The 13,844-nt window shown below is 44.3% G+C and overlaps 1 protein-coding gene across 1 annotated transcript; it reads left to right on the top strand.

Annotated features, from left to right (window-relative positions):
• Positions 1-7,930: 7,930 nt before the first annotated feature.
• LOC311105540 (synaptotagmin-like protein 2) lies at positions 7,931-13,422 on the top strand. Its single transcript, XM_084147717.1, has 12 exons — positions 7,931-8,803; positions 9,800-9,913; positions 10,049-10,099; positions 10,338-10,432; positions 10,543-10,653; positions 10,870-11,039; positions 11,214-11,316; positions 11,437-11,598; positions 11,873-11,951; positions 12,150-12,252; positions 12,592-12,797; positions 12,917-13,422. The coding sequence occupies exons 1-12, from the start codon at positions 7,987-7,989 to the stop codon at positions 13,063-13,065; spliced, it is 2,160 nt and encodes a 719-aa protein (XP_084003843.1). The 5' UTR covers positions 7,931-7,986; the 3' UTR covers positions 13,066-13,422.
• The last annotated feature ends 422 nt before the right edge of the window (positions 13,423-13,844 follow it).

Raw genomic sequence — 13,844 nt, 5'->3', positions numbered from 1 at the left:
CATCTCTATTGGTTTAGATTGTTAACTCATGTGGTGGTAAATGTACCTTTTCCCGTCAACCTTTAGCCTATAGTCTCTCAACCAGAATACATCAATGGCATTACCTAAAGGTAATTATTCAGAATCACATCCTTGACTGAACTGTGTTCTAGCCATGACCTCTTGTGCTTATGTGTTTAACAGGTAACTGGACTGTATCCTGTATAGTGTAATGTACCTGTGTGTGTTTTTCCCATCAGGCAGCTGCAGAAAACCAGCGCCCCAGTGGAGAGCAGGCTCAAGTACCTGACAGGAGAGTGGTTTTACGAGGCCAAGTCTCTGAGACACAGGGATAAGATCCATGGCTCCGAAATCATCCTGGCCTCCATGAAGCAGAGGAAAGCAGGTTCTTTAGGTGGGTCAGCAACACTGTTCAAACACTAATTTAGTGCTCACACAAAGATAAGCATGTGTGCAGTACACACATACTGCCGTATAATGAAAAAGCCATACATCAGAGTAGAATGTGTACGGAGGGGTGCTACCAAAGTCAGGCCGCAAAGGTACTGTATTTAGTACTAAACGCTTATTGCGTCATGATTGCAAGGTGTCCTGATATCTTTCCAACTGTCCTTTTATCTGGTTTTAATGTCCATTCTAGATCACCTTTCTAACCAATCAGGAATGTGTATTCAACAATGCTGTGGTATAAGTAAAATTTATGATATTGGGTTTGTATGTTCAGATCATCAGCAGACATGGGTTATTGAGTTTATAGCGAGTGTACTGTAAGCACTTATTCCCTGTCTGTCTGTCTGTCTGTCTGTCTGTCTGTCTGTCTGTCTGTCTGTCTGTCTGTCTGTCTGTCTGTCTGTCTGTCTGTCTGTCTGTCTGTCTGTCTGTCTGTCTGTCTGTCTGTCTGTCTGTCTGTCTGTCTGTCTGTCTGTCTGTCTGTCTGTCTGTCTGTCTGTCTGTCTGTCTGTCTGTCTGTCTGTCTTTCTTTCTTTCTTTCTTTCTTTCTTGCAGATGGGTCTCTGTCCAGACCCAGAGCAGTCAGCGGTAAAGTCTCAGACATCACCCCCCCTCCAAAACCTTCCAGGCTCCTGGTGGCACCAACACAACCAACACAGCCCCAAGAGAACAGGTGATCCACTGCTCCACTGCATTCCTAACCCATTCCTCTCTCTACTGTAACCTATTACTCTACCCAGTCTCATAACCATGCCTTGAGGCTAAGTCAGTATAGAAGTTCAGCATGAGTGATCAATCATAATGTTTGCCTGCACAGAGTGAGTGAGATACTCGTGTGTTTGAACAGCTCCTGAGTCCTGTGGTGTGTGTGTGTCTTAGGTGTGTGTGTGTGTCTTAGGTGTGTCTCTAGACTCAATTTGAGTCAACATAGGTGGTGCTCACTCCTTGCATGGAATCTGTCTCCTCTGTTATATTTCACGAGGCTAGGAGTCAGTCACTATGGGAATGCTATAAAAAGTGATTATTTTGAGAAGCCGGTAATTCAATTTGAGAGGCCTGTAATTTTATGTGTGGCTGTTATTGTACAGGTAACGTGGCAGTATGATTCTCTACCCAGTCACTTGTATTTGAACCGGTTCAAGTTCGGGAGGGGGGCTGCCAGGGGTTTGCGTAGGGAGAGGGTTGGGAAGATTTAGGAAATTGTTTCAGAAAATGTTTAATTTGTATATCTTACACCACTTCCTAAAGTCACTACAAAGTGAAGTCTTGTAGTGAAGATGGGTGTGTTGGCATGCTATGCATGAGGTCATATGGGCTGTGTTTATCTCCCTGACTCCCAGTGGGCAGCAGCCAGCTCTCTAGGCAAGTCGGCCCTTCCACAGCCCTGCCTCCCTTTGATGTCACAATTAATCACATGTGAGCAGGCATCAGTTATGCAGGAGGCGTATTCACTGAACAGCCAGTCACAGAGGTGCTCAGGAATTTAATGAGGAAGTGCAAATAGGCCACAGTGTAGCAGTGGTCCCCAAAGTCCATCTGATTCCAGTGCAGTGTATCCTGGTCCTCTGAGGGCTGCTCATCTATAGTATACAACCCCAATTCCTATTCTATTCTGATAGTGATTATTCTGTCTCCTTTGCAGCGAAAGCCTCAGTGTATCAGATGCAAAGAAAGAGACACTGAATTCAGTGGTGCGCTCCCCGGGAAGGGTATGTGAGATTTCATTTGCAGAGAGTATATGTGAAGCATGAACAGAATAAACAAACCTCTGTTTTTCCAATCACCATATCACAGTATGACTTTTACAGTATTATGAAATATAGAATCATAAACCAATTGCATTTCCTAATAATGTTATTCTCTTCTCATTCCAGCCAAGGCACAATCCTTTCAATCGAGCATCCCTTATTCTGGAGGTAGAGAAGACAGAAAAACAGTTATCCAATGGAAATCAAGAGGCTGAGAAAGCATCTGATGCAGGTTAGAGTGCAGTGCATATACCTTTTTACACAATCAAGCATTATGTAAACATAGAGGTACATTGTAGAATAGGAGGTTGAGTCAAATCGAGTAACATGATCTTTCAGGATGCTATGAGAACTTATTTTGGCTGATTCACAATAGTGATTTACAGATGTAGGATCTTCATTTGGTCATTATTTTGTTGCTGAGAATGTTCCTGCACTGCAGATGAGCTTTGTGATTTACATTAATTCAGAAAAAACACACAGTTATATTAACAGTATTGCACTTTTCATGTAGCCTACTTTTGGCTAGCTAATAGCATAATCACGATCAAGCAACATTATGGACTAAACGTTCAAATCCTGTTGCTGCAGGATTCTTTTTGCTGTGGCAATATAGGTCAAATTAAGATCCTACATCTGTAGTAAGGTGATACTGATGCCAACCAGGCCTGTGACATGGCAAGAACTTATCACAGTAAATAATCATAATCTCCTCATGTTCCACCATTGTGGTCTCACACACACAGAGCCCTTATCTCCCCTGAAGATTCACATGACAGCAGACTCCACCAGTCACAACTCAGCAGGCTCTGCCACCTCCGAAGGGTCCTCTCTAGGATTCAGGCCCGTGCCCAAGAAGAGAACCTTCCTCTCCCGGCGCTCTCAGAGCTCTCTCACAGGCAGTGATGCCTCCATCCCTGGGCAGCAAAGTCATCCAGCTGGGTCAAAGGTTACCGCCCCTGCCCCTCAGGGAAGTCTCCAACATGGCTCCAGCTGTGGCTCCAACCAGTCCAGCCAGGGGGCATTGGACGTTCAGTCACAGAAAATTACTCCATCTCCCATCTCTGAGATACAGAACAATGCAAATCCAGTTTCTCCCTCCAGTCAGCAACTGAACACTTTGAGTCACCTCTCCCATAAGCCACTGAAGGATTTAACCATAGTCTCCACCAATACTGAGCTGGAGAGAGAGAAAGAGGCCCATGAGAGAGAGAGGACAGCAGAGGAGCCCTCAGATAACTCACTTGTCAGACCACCAGTGAGGACTCCCTCTCCTCTTAGGGAAACTGAGAGTTCCAAAGTTCAATTGAGGCCCCTGAGTGAGCCAAAGCCTCTCAGACTATTGGACCTTAGACCAGTCACACACTCTGATAATGACAGACACACAGATAAATCCTACAGAGGTGGTCAGAAGAGTAGCGATGGTCTCATCCAGAGAGAGTTTGTCAATGTGCGTCCTCCTCAGGGCAGAGAGAGGTCTGATGGTCAATTTTCAGAACCTCTGTCCATATCACTCTCTCCGAGTTCAGAACTAAAAGCCCCTACTCACCACCAGCCTTCTCAGCACGCAACCTTTCAACTCATTGAGATGCAGGACAAGGAGATGATAAGAACCCGCAGGATGGGCACCGCAATCAGACAGGAGGACCTTAGTCTGCCTCCAAGCACTGTGGGTAAGTCCAAAGACAGAAAGTGAGAATAAATGGAGCCCACACTACAATCTAAAACCAGTGTGAAAATATATTCAAAGTCATTCAAGTTCTTGGCCCAAGGGTACTGTTTATACAGTTGAAGTCGGAAGTTTACATACACTTAGGTTGGAGTCATTAAAACTCGTTTTTCAACCACTCCACAAATGTCTACTTTGTGCATGACACAAGTAATTTTTCCAACAATTGTTTACAGACAGATTATTTCACTTATAATTCACTGTATCACAATTCCAGTGGGTCAGAAGTTTACATACACTAAGTTGACTGTGCCTTTAAACAGCTTGGAAAATTCCAGAAAATGATGTCATGGCTTTAGAAGCTTCTGATAGGCTAATTGACATAATTTGAGTCAATTGGAGGTGTACCTGTGGATGTATTTCAAGGCCTACCTTCAAACTCAGTGCCTCTTTGCTTGACATCATGGGAAAATCAAAATAAATCAGCCAAGACCTCAGAAAAATAATTGTAGACCTCCACAAGTCTGGTTCATCCTTGGGAGCAATTTCCAAATGCCTGAAGGTACCACGTTCATCTGTACAAACAATAGTACGCAAGTATAAATACCATGGGACCACGCAGCCTTCATACCGCTCAGGAAGGAGACGCGTGTCTCCTAGAGATGAACGTACATTGGTGCGAAAAGTGCAAATCAATCCCAGAACAACAGCAATGGACTTGTGAAGATGCTGGAGGAAACAGGTACAAAAGTATCAATATCCACAGTAAAACGAGTCCTATATCGACATAACCTGAAAGGCCGCTCAGCAAGGAAGAAGTCACTGCTCCAAAACCGCCATAAAAAAGCCAGACTACAGTTTGCAACTGCACATGGGGACAAAGATTGTACTTTTTGGAGAAATGTCCTCTGGTCTGATGAAACAAAAATAGAACTGTTTGGCCATAATGACCATCGTTATGTTTGGAGGAAAAAGGGGGTTGCTTGCAAGCCAAAGAACACCATCCCAACTGTGAAGCATGGGGGTGGCAGCATCACGCTGTGGGGGTACTTTGCTGCAGGAGGGACTGGTGCACTTTCACAAAATAGATGGCATCATGAGGAAGGAAAATTATGTGGATATATTGAAGCAACATCTCAAGACATCAGTCAGGAAGTAAAAGCTTGGTCGCAAATGGGTCTTCCAAATGGACAATGACCCCAAGCATACTTCCAAAGTTTTGGCAAAATGGCTTAAGGACAACAAAGTCAAGGTATTGGAGTGGCCATCACAAAGCCCTGACCTCAATCCTATTGAACATTTGTGGGCAGAACTGAAAAAGCGTGTGCAAGCAAGGAGGCCTACAAACCTGACTCAGTTACACCAGCTCTTATTGTGTGAAGCTTCTGGAAGGCTCCCCGAAACGTTTGACCCAAGTTAAACAATTTAAAGGCAATGCTACCAAATACTAATTGAGTGTATGTAAACTTCTGACCCACTGGGAATGTGATGAAAGAAATAAAAGCTGAAATAAATCATTCTCTCTACTATTATTCTGACATTTCACATTCTTAAAATAAAGTGGTGATCCTAACTGACCTAAGACAGGGAGTGTCAGGAATTGTGAAATTAAATGTCAGGAATTGTGAAAAACTGAGTTTAAATGTATTTGGCTAAGGTGTATGTAAACTTCCGACTTCAACTGTACATGAATGTGATCAGTCAATGGAATTCTCACTAATGATGAAGGGTATTACTAGGCCACTGTTGAAATGTCTAATCTTGAGTTTTTCAGCTTATTTTTTCATTCATCATAACACTTTTATTAACTTTCTTTTTTCAGATCAATGGACGCATCATGAACTCCATAACTCTGGGGATAAGCCTGATAAGCATGTTCATAAAAAACCAGTAGGGCGCAAACCTGCCTCTAAATCAGCCCCCCGTAGTCCCCAACCCACAGGGGAGGAGGGCGACTCCATCTCTAAAGTCTTAGAGTGGTTCAGCCGCAGCACAGACAGCAACGACTGGCTGGAGACTGAGAGCGATCAACCAGACATAGAGGAAGACGTGATTGGCTCTGTGAAAACAGATACAGATGATCAGCCTACCTTTGAGAGCAGGTCTCAGCAGATGGAGAGGAAAGCTCCAGAGGTGAAGAGAAAGCTTCTACATGTTGACCCCAGACTGGATATACAAAGTATTGGAGAAGGAATGTCAGTGTGTTTAACACCAGAGGTAGAGGATGGATCTCAGTCTGAATCCTCTGTGGATCAACCTCCGGACCAGTCACCTCTGAATACAGAAAGATCATACCAGCCCAAGAGACGCTTGTCTGAGGCTGAGAGGCTGAGAGCAGCATATAGGAAGGAGTTCAAGCAAGTGATGTTAGATAGAGAACAGGATGTGGTAGATAGGCAAGAGGATGTGAAGGTCAGTGGCCCTCCAGCCAAAGCTGCTGGTCCACAGGTCACAACACAGGAAGTAAAACAGAAGGAGGAGGTCCAAGATGAGAACCAACCACCCAAAATCTCCCACCTGAAGTCCTTCTGGGAGAAGGGCAACACCGGTCCCAAGATACTCATCAGCAGATCAATCATTGACAAAGGACAGAAACAAATGGAGAAAGAGAAAGAGAGAGAACTAGCAGAGAAGTCTCATAGAACTGTTCCTGGCCCAGAGTCATACGGTGTAGAGGAGTCATCCAGGAAGAATCTTGGGGATGGAAAAGAAAATGAACGGTTAAGCCTAGATACTCAACAAAACCCTGCTAGTCAAGATGTGAGAAGTGTACAGCCGAGTGTTAGCCCTTACAAACAGGAGGTATACACACCCCAAAAGAGTGTTGTTATTGCTCCCTCTGTAGAGATATGTACACTGCCAACCTGGGATGTTAGCTACACTCCTGGGGCTCAAAGTGAGGAGGACGATTTGACTTTAAAAGAAGAAGATCTCAGAAGATCCCCAATGACAGTAGACAGAAGAAGCTCAGAGGCAGAAATAGTCTTCCTAACTAGACTCCATCCTCAGCCTGACACGCTGTCCAAGTCCAGACTCAGCCCAGAACCTCAGAGATTCTCCCCATCCACACTCAGTCCTCAGCCTGAACTGCTCCTCCAGCCCACAGTCAACCCCCAGCCTGTGAAGCTCTCACCTGCCACACCAAAACCCCAGCCTGAAATGCCATCCAGGGCCAGGTCCAAGTCCAGTCCCAATCCACTGCCTGAACTACTCGTCCAGCCTGCAACCAGCCCAGACTCTAAGAAGTTCCATCAGTCTAGACACAAGGTTGAAAAAGAAAGTGAACAGTTTGCCCCCAAAACTCAGCAGAGCAATGTCAATGAAGAAACAAAGGGGGGTAAAGAATTGAAAGGAGATTTTGTACAGTCAAGTGTGTCCAGTAAAAAACAAGACCACACCATTAAAGATCAAGGAAATAGCCCACACACTCTGAAGCAGGTTCCCCCTCGGCAGGACAGCAAGGCAGTCAAGATAAAGCAGCTCAAGTCCTTCTGGGAGCAGGAGAAGAACAGGCCTATATTTTACACTGGTAAATCAAAAGAGGCAGGGGACTCCAGCGTAACTCAAATTCCATCATCGGCCCCAGGAAAGCTGAATAAAAGGTTTACCAAGTCAGAGTTTGACCTGAGGTCAATCTGCAAAGAATCTGACAGCGACCACGAAGGGGATTCCAACCTTTCCTCTGACAGAAAAATACAGAATTTCACAGTCTTCACGATGAATCAGAGACTGGAGAAGTCGTCCCCAGGTCTCGGAGCAAACCGCTCACAGTTTAAGAATCTCCGTAACTTCTGGGGTGAGGCCACTTCGAATAGCAGAGGGCCAATCTCTTCTGACGAACCCAAAAGCCCCAAAAAGAAGGAGCCAATGGATGCCCAGAACTCAATGCTGGAGTTAAAGCAATGTGTTGACCCTGATTTCTATAGCAAATCTGCCCCCAGCCAGTCACAAAAGGTCAGTGCTAGACCACCTTTGGATGAGAGCCGGCTCAAGAAAACATCTTCACCTTCTTCACCATCTTCTCCATCTTCTCCATCTCCCCCTCCATCTTTAGTCAGGGGGAACAAAGACAGAGAGCACCAGTCAAGGTCTAAATCGATTGGAGTGGGTTCAGGAGCTATGATTGACACTAAAGAGCACCAGTCTAAATCTAGATCAGTTGGGGTGGGATCAGGAGCTATGATTGACACTAAAGCTAACTTCTCACCTCAAATCACCGTAGAGTCAGAGCAGCAAAGAGTCCCTGGTGTAACAAGGGGCTCAGAACAGGACTTCACCAAAGAGGAAAAGGCCCTAAAGCCCCAAAGCACCTCAGGAAAGGAATCTTGGTCTCACAAAGCTAGAAAATACAGTTTTGGAAACTCAAGTGGAAGTGGACGTGCAAGTTCCCTTCGGCGCGCCACCAGTATGTTCACATTAGACATGAATGAAGAACAGGACCAAACTTCTCTGTTGTACCCTAAAAAGACACTGGATATTAGTCCTGTTCAAGCTAAGAGGACACAGGGTAGACGACAGAGTGCTGACAAGCAAGCACTTCCTGGTCCAAGGAGGTCCTCAAAATCATCAGACGAGTCTGAATCTCTGACCCCTCGCGCTCGGGCCTTTGTTCCCAGAGACTACCGCCATTACCTGGGCATCACAGAGAAGACCAGCGTCCACACTGCTCTGGCCCCGGCAGTGAAGGAGCAGAGGGAGGCAGAAGGCCCGCCTGGGGCTGAACTTGACCAGAGTGGTGGCCTTGTCAGGTCCAGCACCCTAGTGGGCTCAGAGGAGCGCTACAGCAGAAGGAGCAGCAAGATAACACAACGCCCCCTGGCCCTCTGGTCAAACCAGGGCAGCACTGACACCGGACGAGAGTCATCATTCAGTGAGTCTGAGAGAGCATCGAGCAGCGCGTCTGAAACTTGGTCCAACTCCAGGACCAGTTCAAGCCGTGAGTTTTGATGATCTACTGCAAGACTGCCCAACCCTGTTCCTGGAGAGCTACCGTCCTGTAGGTTTTTGCTCCAACACTAATCTAGCACACCTGATTCTAATAATTAGCAGGTTGATAAGATGAATCAGGTTAGTAACACCTGGGGTTTGAGTGAAAACCTACAGGAGGGTAGCTCTCCAGGAACAGGGTTGGGCAGTCCTGATCTACTGTATACTATAACACCCTGTTGTCTTTGTGCAAGTTTTATGTAACCTGTGTAATTTCATGAAAACATACAATAGTTATTTGTTTATCTGGATTCCCTGTGAAGTCATCTTCTTGTAGGTGTTTTTGTAGATGAGGCAGCATCCAGGATGCAGTGTCCTTGTCTGGCTATCTGTGTCAGTGTAAATAGAGTGTGTGCAGGGAATGAGCTGCCTGTGTTTAATTTGTGGGTTGGACGATACGCTTTTGGAACTTTATTGACATCACATGGTGCTTTGATAGAGCCAACAGCCAAGTAGGCAAGTTTTGTTTTGTTTGAGTTAAGCATTCCTGTTCAGGATAGACCTAGAACATTCTTGAGTTTACGTTTATGAGTGATGATATTTACAATATCGCCAGTAAAACAAATGATTTTCTACAACCTCAAATATATTTTTCTCTTCCAACTTAAAAATTCTAGCAAAGCTTTCTAAACAACAGACTATATACACTGAGTGTACAAAACATTATGAACACCTGCTCTTTCCATGACATATAGACTGACCAGGTGAATCCAGATGGAAGCTATGATCCCTTATTGATGTAATTTGTTAAATCCACTTCAATCAGTGTAACTCAATGCAACTCAATATTAGGAAGGTGTTCTTAATGTTTTGTACACTCATTGTAAATGATCAGTGTATAGAGGCCGCATGTAATGTTTTTTTTAACACGTCAATGTGTGGTCTTTGTTGAAGGCATCTCCATGTACAGTATGAGCAACTCTTTCTCTAATGTCTGATATTTTAGGTGAAAATTATGATGCGGATCAGGACCCTGTACAGAAGGCATTGAGGAGAGCTCAGGCCCGCCCACGAAATCTGGCTAAAAGTCTTGAGGACATCACAGCATCCATGCCACCACGTGAGAAATGTCCATTGTCTCTTCAACCACTATACAAGCATTATAGTGGTGCTGTCAGGATGGCTCAGGTACCAGTATTAATTCATGTTGGGGTGAAAGTGTAATGCTGTCTTTGTTTTCCACCATTCCCTACAGGACAAGATAGAAGACTAGCTCCTCTTCATGACCTCAGGCGAAGCAGTGATGGTTAAGATTTGTTTTGTACCTTTCTTAGAACTTTGATTTGCCTTTGGATTGATATTGGGTTAGACAGTTTATACCAAATATAATGTAGAATACAGGCTTTTTATTATATGTTGTAGAATGCTAGCATTGCTGGGTAATTCAATAGCTATAGTAAGTGATCTATGATAAGGTTATGAGAGTATTATGGGACCTTAAAAAATTAACCTCTCATCCATCTCTTTGTTCTGTCCTCCCTCAGCATCCACCCTCCCCTCTCCCTCCTCATCCCTCTGCTCTGACCCTGAACATTTAAAGAAGATGAGCAAATCTGTTCCCTCGTTCCTGCAGAATGAGGTAAAGCCACCGCAGCTTTATTCCATGCGAGCGCTTTAGGTCAAAGAACACTGATTGTCTGTATGTCTGTATGTGCACTGGGCATTCTAGCTCTGCTGTCTGTGTTCTAGAGCAATGGCAGAGACACTAACTCTGAGGACAGTTACCATGGAGGCAGGCAGAAGACGGGCAGATCTATGACTAACCTCAGCAGCTCCTCTGGCATGGCATCTGTGTCCTCTGTATGTTCACAGCACGCACATTTTCTGCCTAACCAAGCTGAACTTTCTATTGGCAACTATCATGATTATACAATATTAACAGTCTAATTAAATCTCTTAATTGTCCCATTAACCACACATTTTATAGTTTTTCACATCATGATTTTAATGAGAACTGCCTGAAAGGCTATGGTTTTATGTAAACTGTTTAAAAGGTTTTACCTCTGTGTGTGTTAGCTGAGTGGCAGTGTGCTGACCATGTACAGTGGGGACTATGGAGGTGTGGAGGTGCAGGGGAACATCCAGTTCTCCATCAACTACGTCCAGAAGCTCAGGGAGTTCCATATCTTTGTGGCTCAGTGCCGAGACCTGGCCGCCGTCGACCCCAAGAGGGGCCGCTCTGACCCGTGAGTACGGTACCAACTATTATACTAGGCCCCTGATAGAACTCCTTATGGTCCCTGAATATTGGGAATTCCTAATATATAGCCTTGCTTTCTTATTTACTACTCCATAATTGATTGGACACTGCTGAAATACATGGTACTTTGTGTGTATGATTCTTGTGTTTCTTGTCGTAGGTATGTTAAAAGTTACCTGGTGCCTGACAAAGCCAATCTAGGGAAGAGGAAAACTTCTGTGAAGAAGAAGACTGTCAACCCCATTTTCAACGAGCTCCTCAGAGTAAGAGAGTTTCTAAAAACTCTATATGATTTAAGTTGAATAGATAAATGTATAATTACATGTACATCAGGTCTGACATAAAGTGCTTTTAACAAAAACTCTCTCCTGTTCCTTCATCAGTATCGGCTTCGTATAGAGTACCTCCGAACTCAGACCCTCATTCTCTCCGTCTGGCACCACGACACCTTTGGCAGGAACAGTTTTCTGGGCGAGGTGGATGTGGACCTGTCCAAATGGGACTTTGACCACACCCAGATGAACTACTTAGCGCTGAAATCCAGGGTAAGACAACAACACACCTGCTTTGTCTGTGTACTGGGCTCATTCAGTACTGTACTAAAACATTAATCCAAGACTGAAATCCTTTTGCTAATTATTTCAATGGCTGTGCGTGTTAGTATTGTGTGACATGACGTGTGTGTGCTGCTATACACAGTAGGTTGTGGAGGTGTGAGTGTGGTTTGGAGTGTATCCAGTGAGGTGGTGGTGCTATATAGTAAATTGGGGTGTGCTCACTGTACTCTCTGTGCTGACTGTCTCCCCCTGGTCTCCTCAGCCCACCTCCAGTCTGCAGCCCTCAGATGACAGAGGGGAGATGAAACTGGCCATACGCTTCCTGCCTCAAGTCTCCCACAGTAAGAGTCTGCACGCCTCACATGTCTTTAACTGTCACCAGTGTCTATAAGGAATGTATTATATTGAAAAGGTATATTTTATCAAGAAAATGTGTTGCTTTCGTTAACTAGTTACCATACATTAAAATATGACTTTTGTGCAATAGAAAGATACAGGGCACACAAGTTCACTGAATCATGCTTGATTCTGACCCCTAGGCAAGGACCCCCTCTCTAACAAAGGTGAGGTTCACATTTGGGTGAAAGACTGCAAGAACCTTCCCCTCATCAGAGGGGTCACCATCGACCCATATGTCAAGTGGTACGTACGACACATGCCATAAATGATATCAACATTTGAAATGTATGAATTGCTAAATATGATCAAGGAGAACTACAGTATCTGGGGAGAACAGAAGATGTGGAGCCCTATCATAAAGCCATATCCCCTTCTTAGAACAGAAGATGTGGAGCCCTATCATAAAGCCATATCCCCTTCTTAGAACAGAAGATGTGGAGCCCTATCATAAAGCCATATCCCCTTCTTAGCCTCAATTTCCAGCCTTTCAAATTTGCTTTGCTCAGGATAGTTATAGGTAGGTATATGTCATATTTCTGAAACAATTGCCTTGTGAGACTTGTGAGACTATCTCCTCCGTAGCTTCGTGCTCCCAGACACGAGCAGAAAGAGTCGTCAGAAGACGCGGGTGCTGAGGAGGACGGTGGAGCCGGTGTTTAACCACACCATGGTGTACGACGGCTTCAGACAGGAAGACCTGAAGGAGGCCTGCGTGGAGCTGACCGTGTGGGACCGTGACAAGCTGGCCAGTAACCTCCTGGGCGGTCTAAGACTGGGGCCTGGCACAGGTACTAATGGACTATTCTATTATTTTATATTATATTCTAGATTTCTCCATACAAACACATTCATTTTATTCCATTGACTTCATTGGCTAAGCCTAGGTTCTCTCCATCTCTCCATATAGGCAGAAGTTATGGGGCGGTGGTGAATTGGATGGACTCGAATGCTGACGAGGTAGCTCTATGGGAACGAATGATGACCTCTCCAAACGAATGGGTGGAGGATGTGCTGCCACTGAGAATGCTGACCACAGCAAAGACTGTGCTGAAATGAGAACGACTCTGAGAGAGTCTTCAACCTGCCACAGTTCAAATAACTTTGTTGCTTTTTATGTCATATACTGTACATGTGATGTGTAATCTAGAATAATCAAATACATGTTATATTGAAATATATAGGAATGAAGAAGCACTTGATGATCAAATGTATCTTTAATTAATTTCTTGTTATATTAATGATAATCATAGAACCCAAATATTATTATCAGCCAAAACACACTTATTTTCTGTGTTTAATCCTCAATTACAACAAGTTTACTCACTCCATTATTTATATTTGATATGACAGAATGTTCCATGACATTAATGTGCATCCTAACATTATTAACCACAATTAAAAAATCTGCAATGATGAGTATTCAAAGTTTTGATTATTGATAGTTAGTCCAGAAGATGTGAAGAGTTTTAGTAGATCCATGTTCTGTCTGTGTGTGTTGGTAATGTACAGTCTACGCTGTACCCATCTTTTCAAACATCACTGACTTTGTACGTGGTGTGCCAGATCACTTTGGCCAGAAAGCACTAAACGCTCTGGATCAGCAGCCCCACCTGGTGGACAGATACACAAACAGCAGGCACTTATTTTACCATATATGGTCAGGAAATGGTTGGTTTGGGAACCTAATGACTGATTTTAATTCTTTATCAAACGGTTGATAAAGCCCTAGTCAAAAGTACTGCACTATAAACGGAATAGGGTGCCATTTGGGACGCAGCCAGGAGTAGGTCCCGTGTAGCTCAATTGGTAGAACATGGCGTGTGCAACACCAGGGT

The sequence above is a fragment of the Coregonus lavaretus genome, assembly GCF_964263955.1.
Source record: "Coregonus lavaretus genome assembly, chromosome: 30".
Lineage (NCBI taxonomy): Eukaryota > Metazoa > Chordata > Actinopteri > Salmoniformes > Salmonidae > Coregonus > Coregonus lavaretus.
The sequence above is the reverse complement of the archived record's forward strand: the minus strand, read 5'-3'. Positions and strand labels throughout refer to the sequence as shown.

Excerpts from the sequence above, each read along its gene's own strand:
- LOC311105540 (XM_084147717.1), top strand. The coding sequence starts at position 7,987 with ATGATTGACACTAAAGAGCACCAGTCTAAATCTAGATCAGTTGGGGTG. Across the intron at positions 11,317-11,436 it reads TTTTCAACGAGCTCCTCAGA|TATCGGCTTCGTATAGAGTA; the intron begins GTAAGAGAGTTT and ends TTCCTTCATCAG. Across the intron at positions 12,253-12,591 it reads ATCGACCCATATGTCAAGTG|CTTCGTGCTCCCAGACACGA; the intron begins GTACGTACGACA and ends TCTCCTCCGTAG.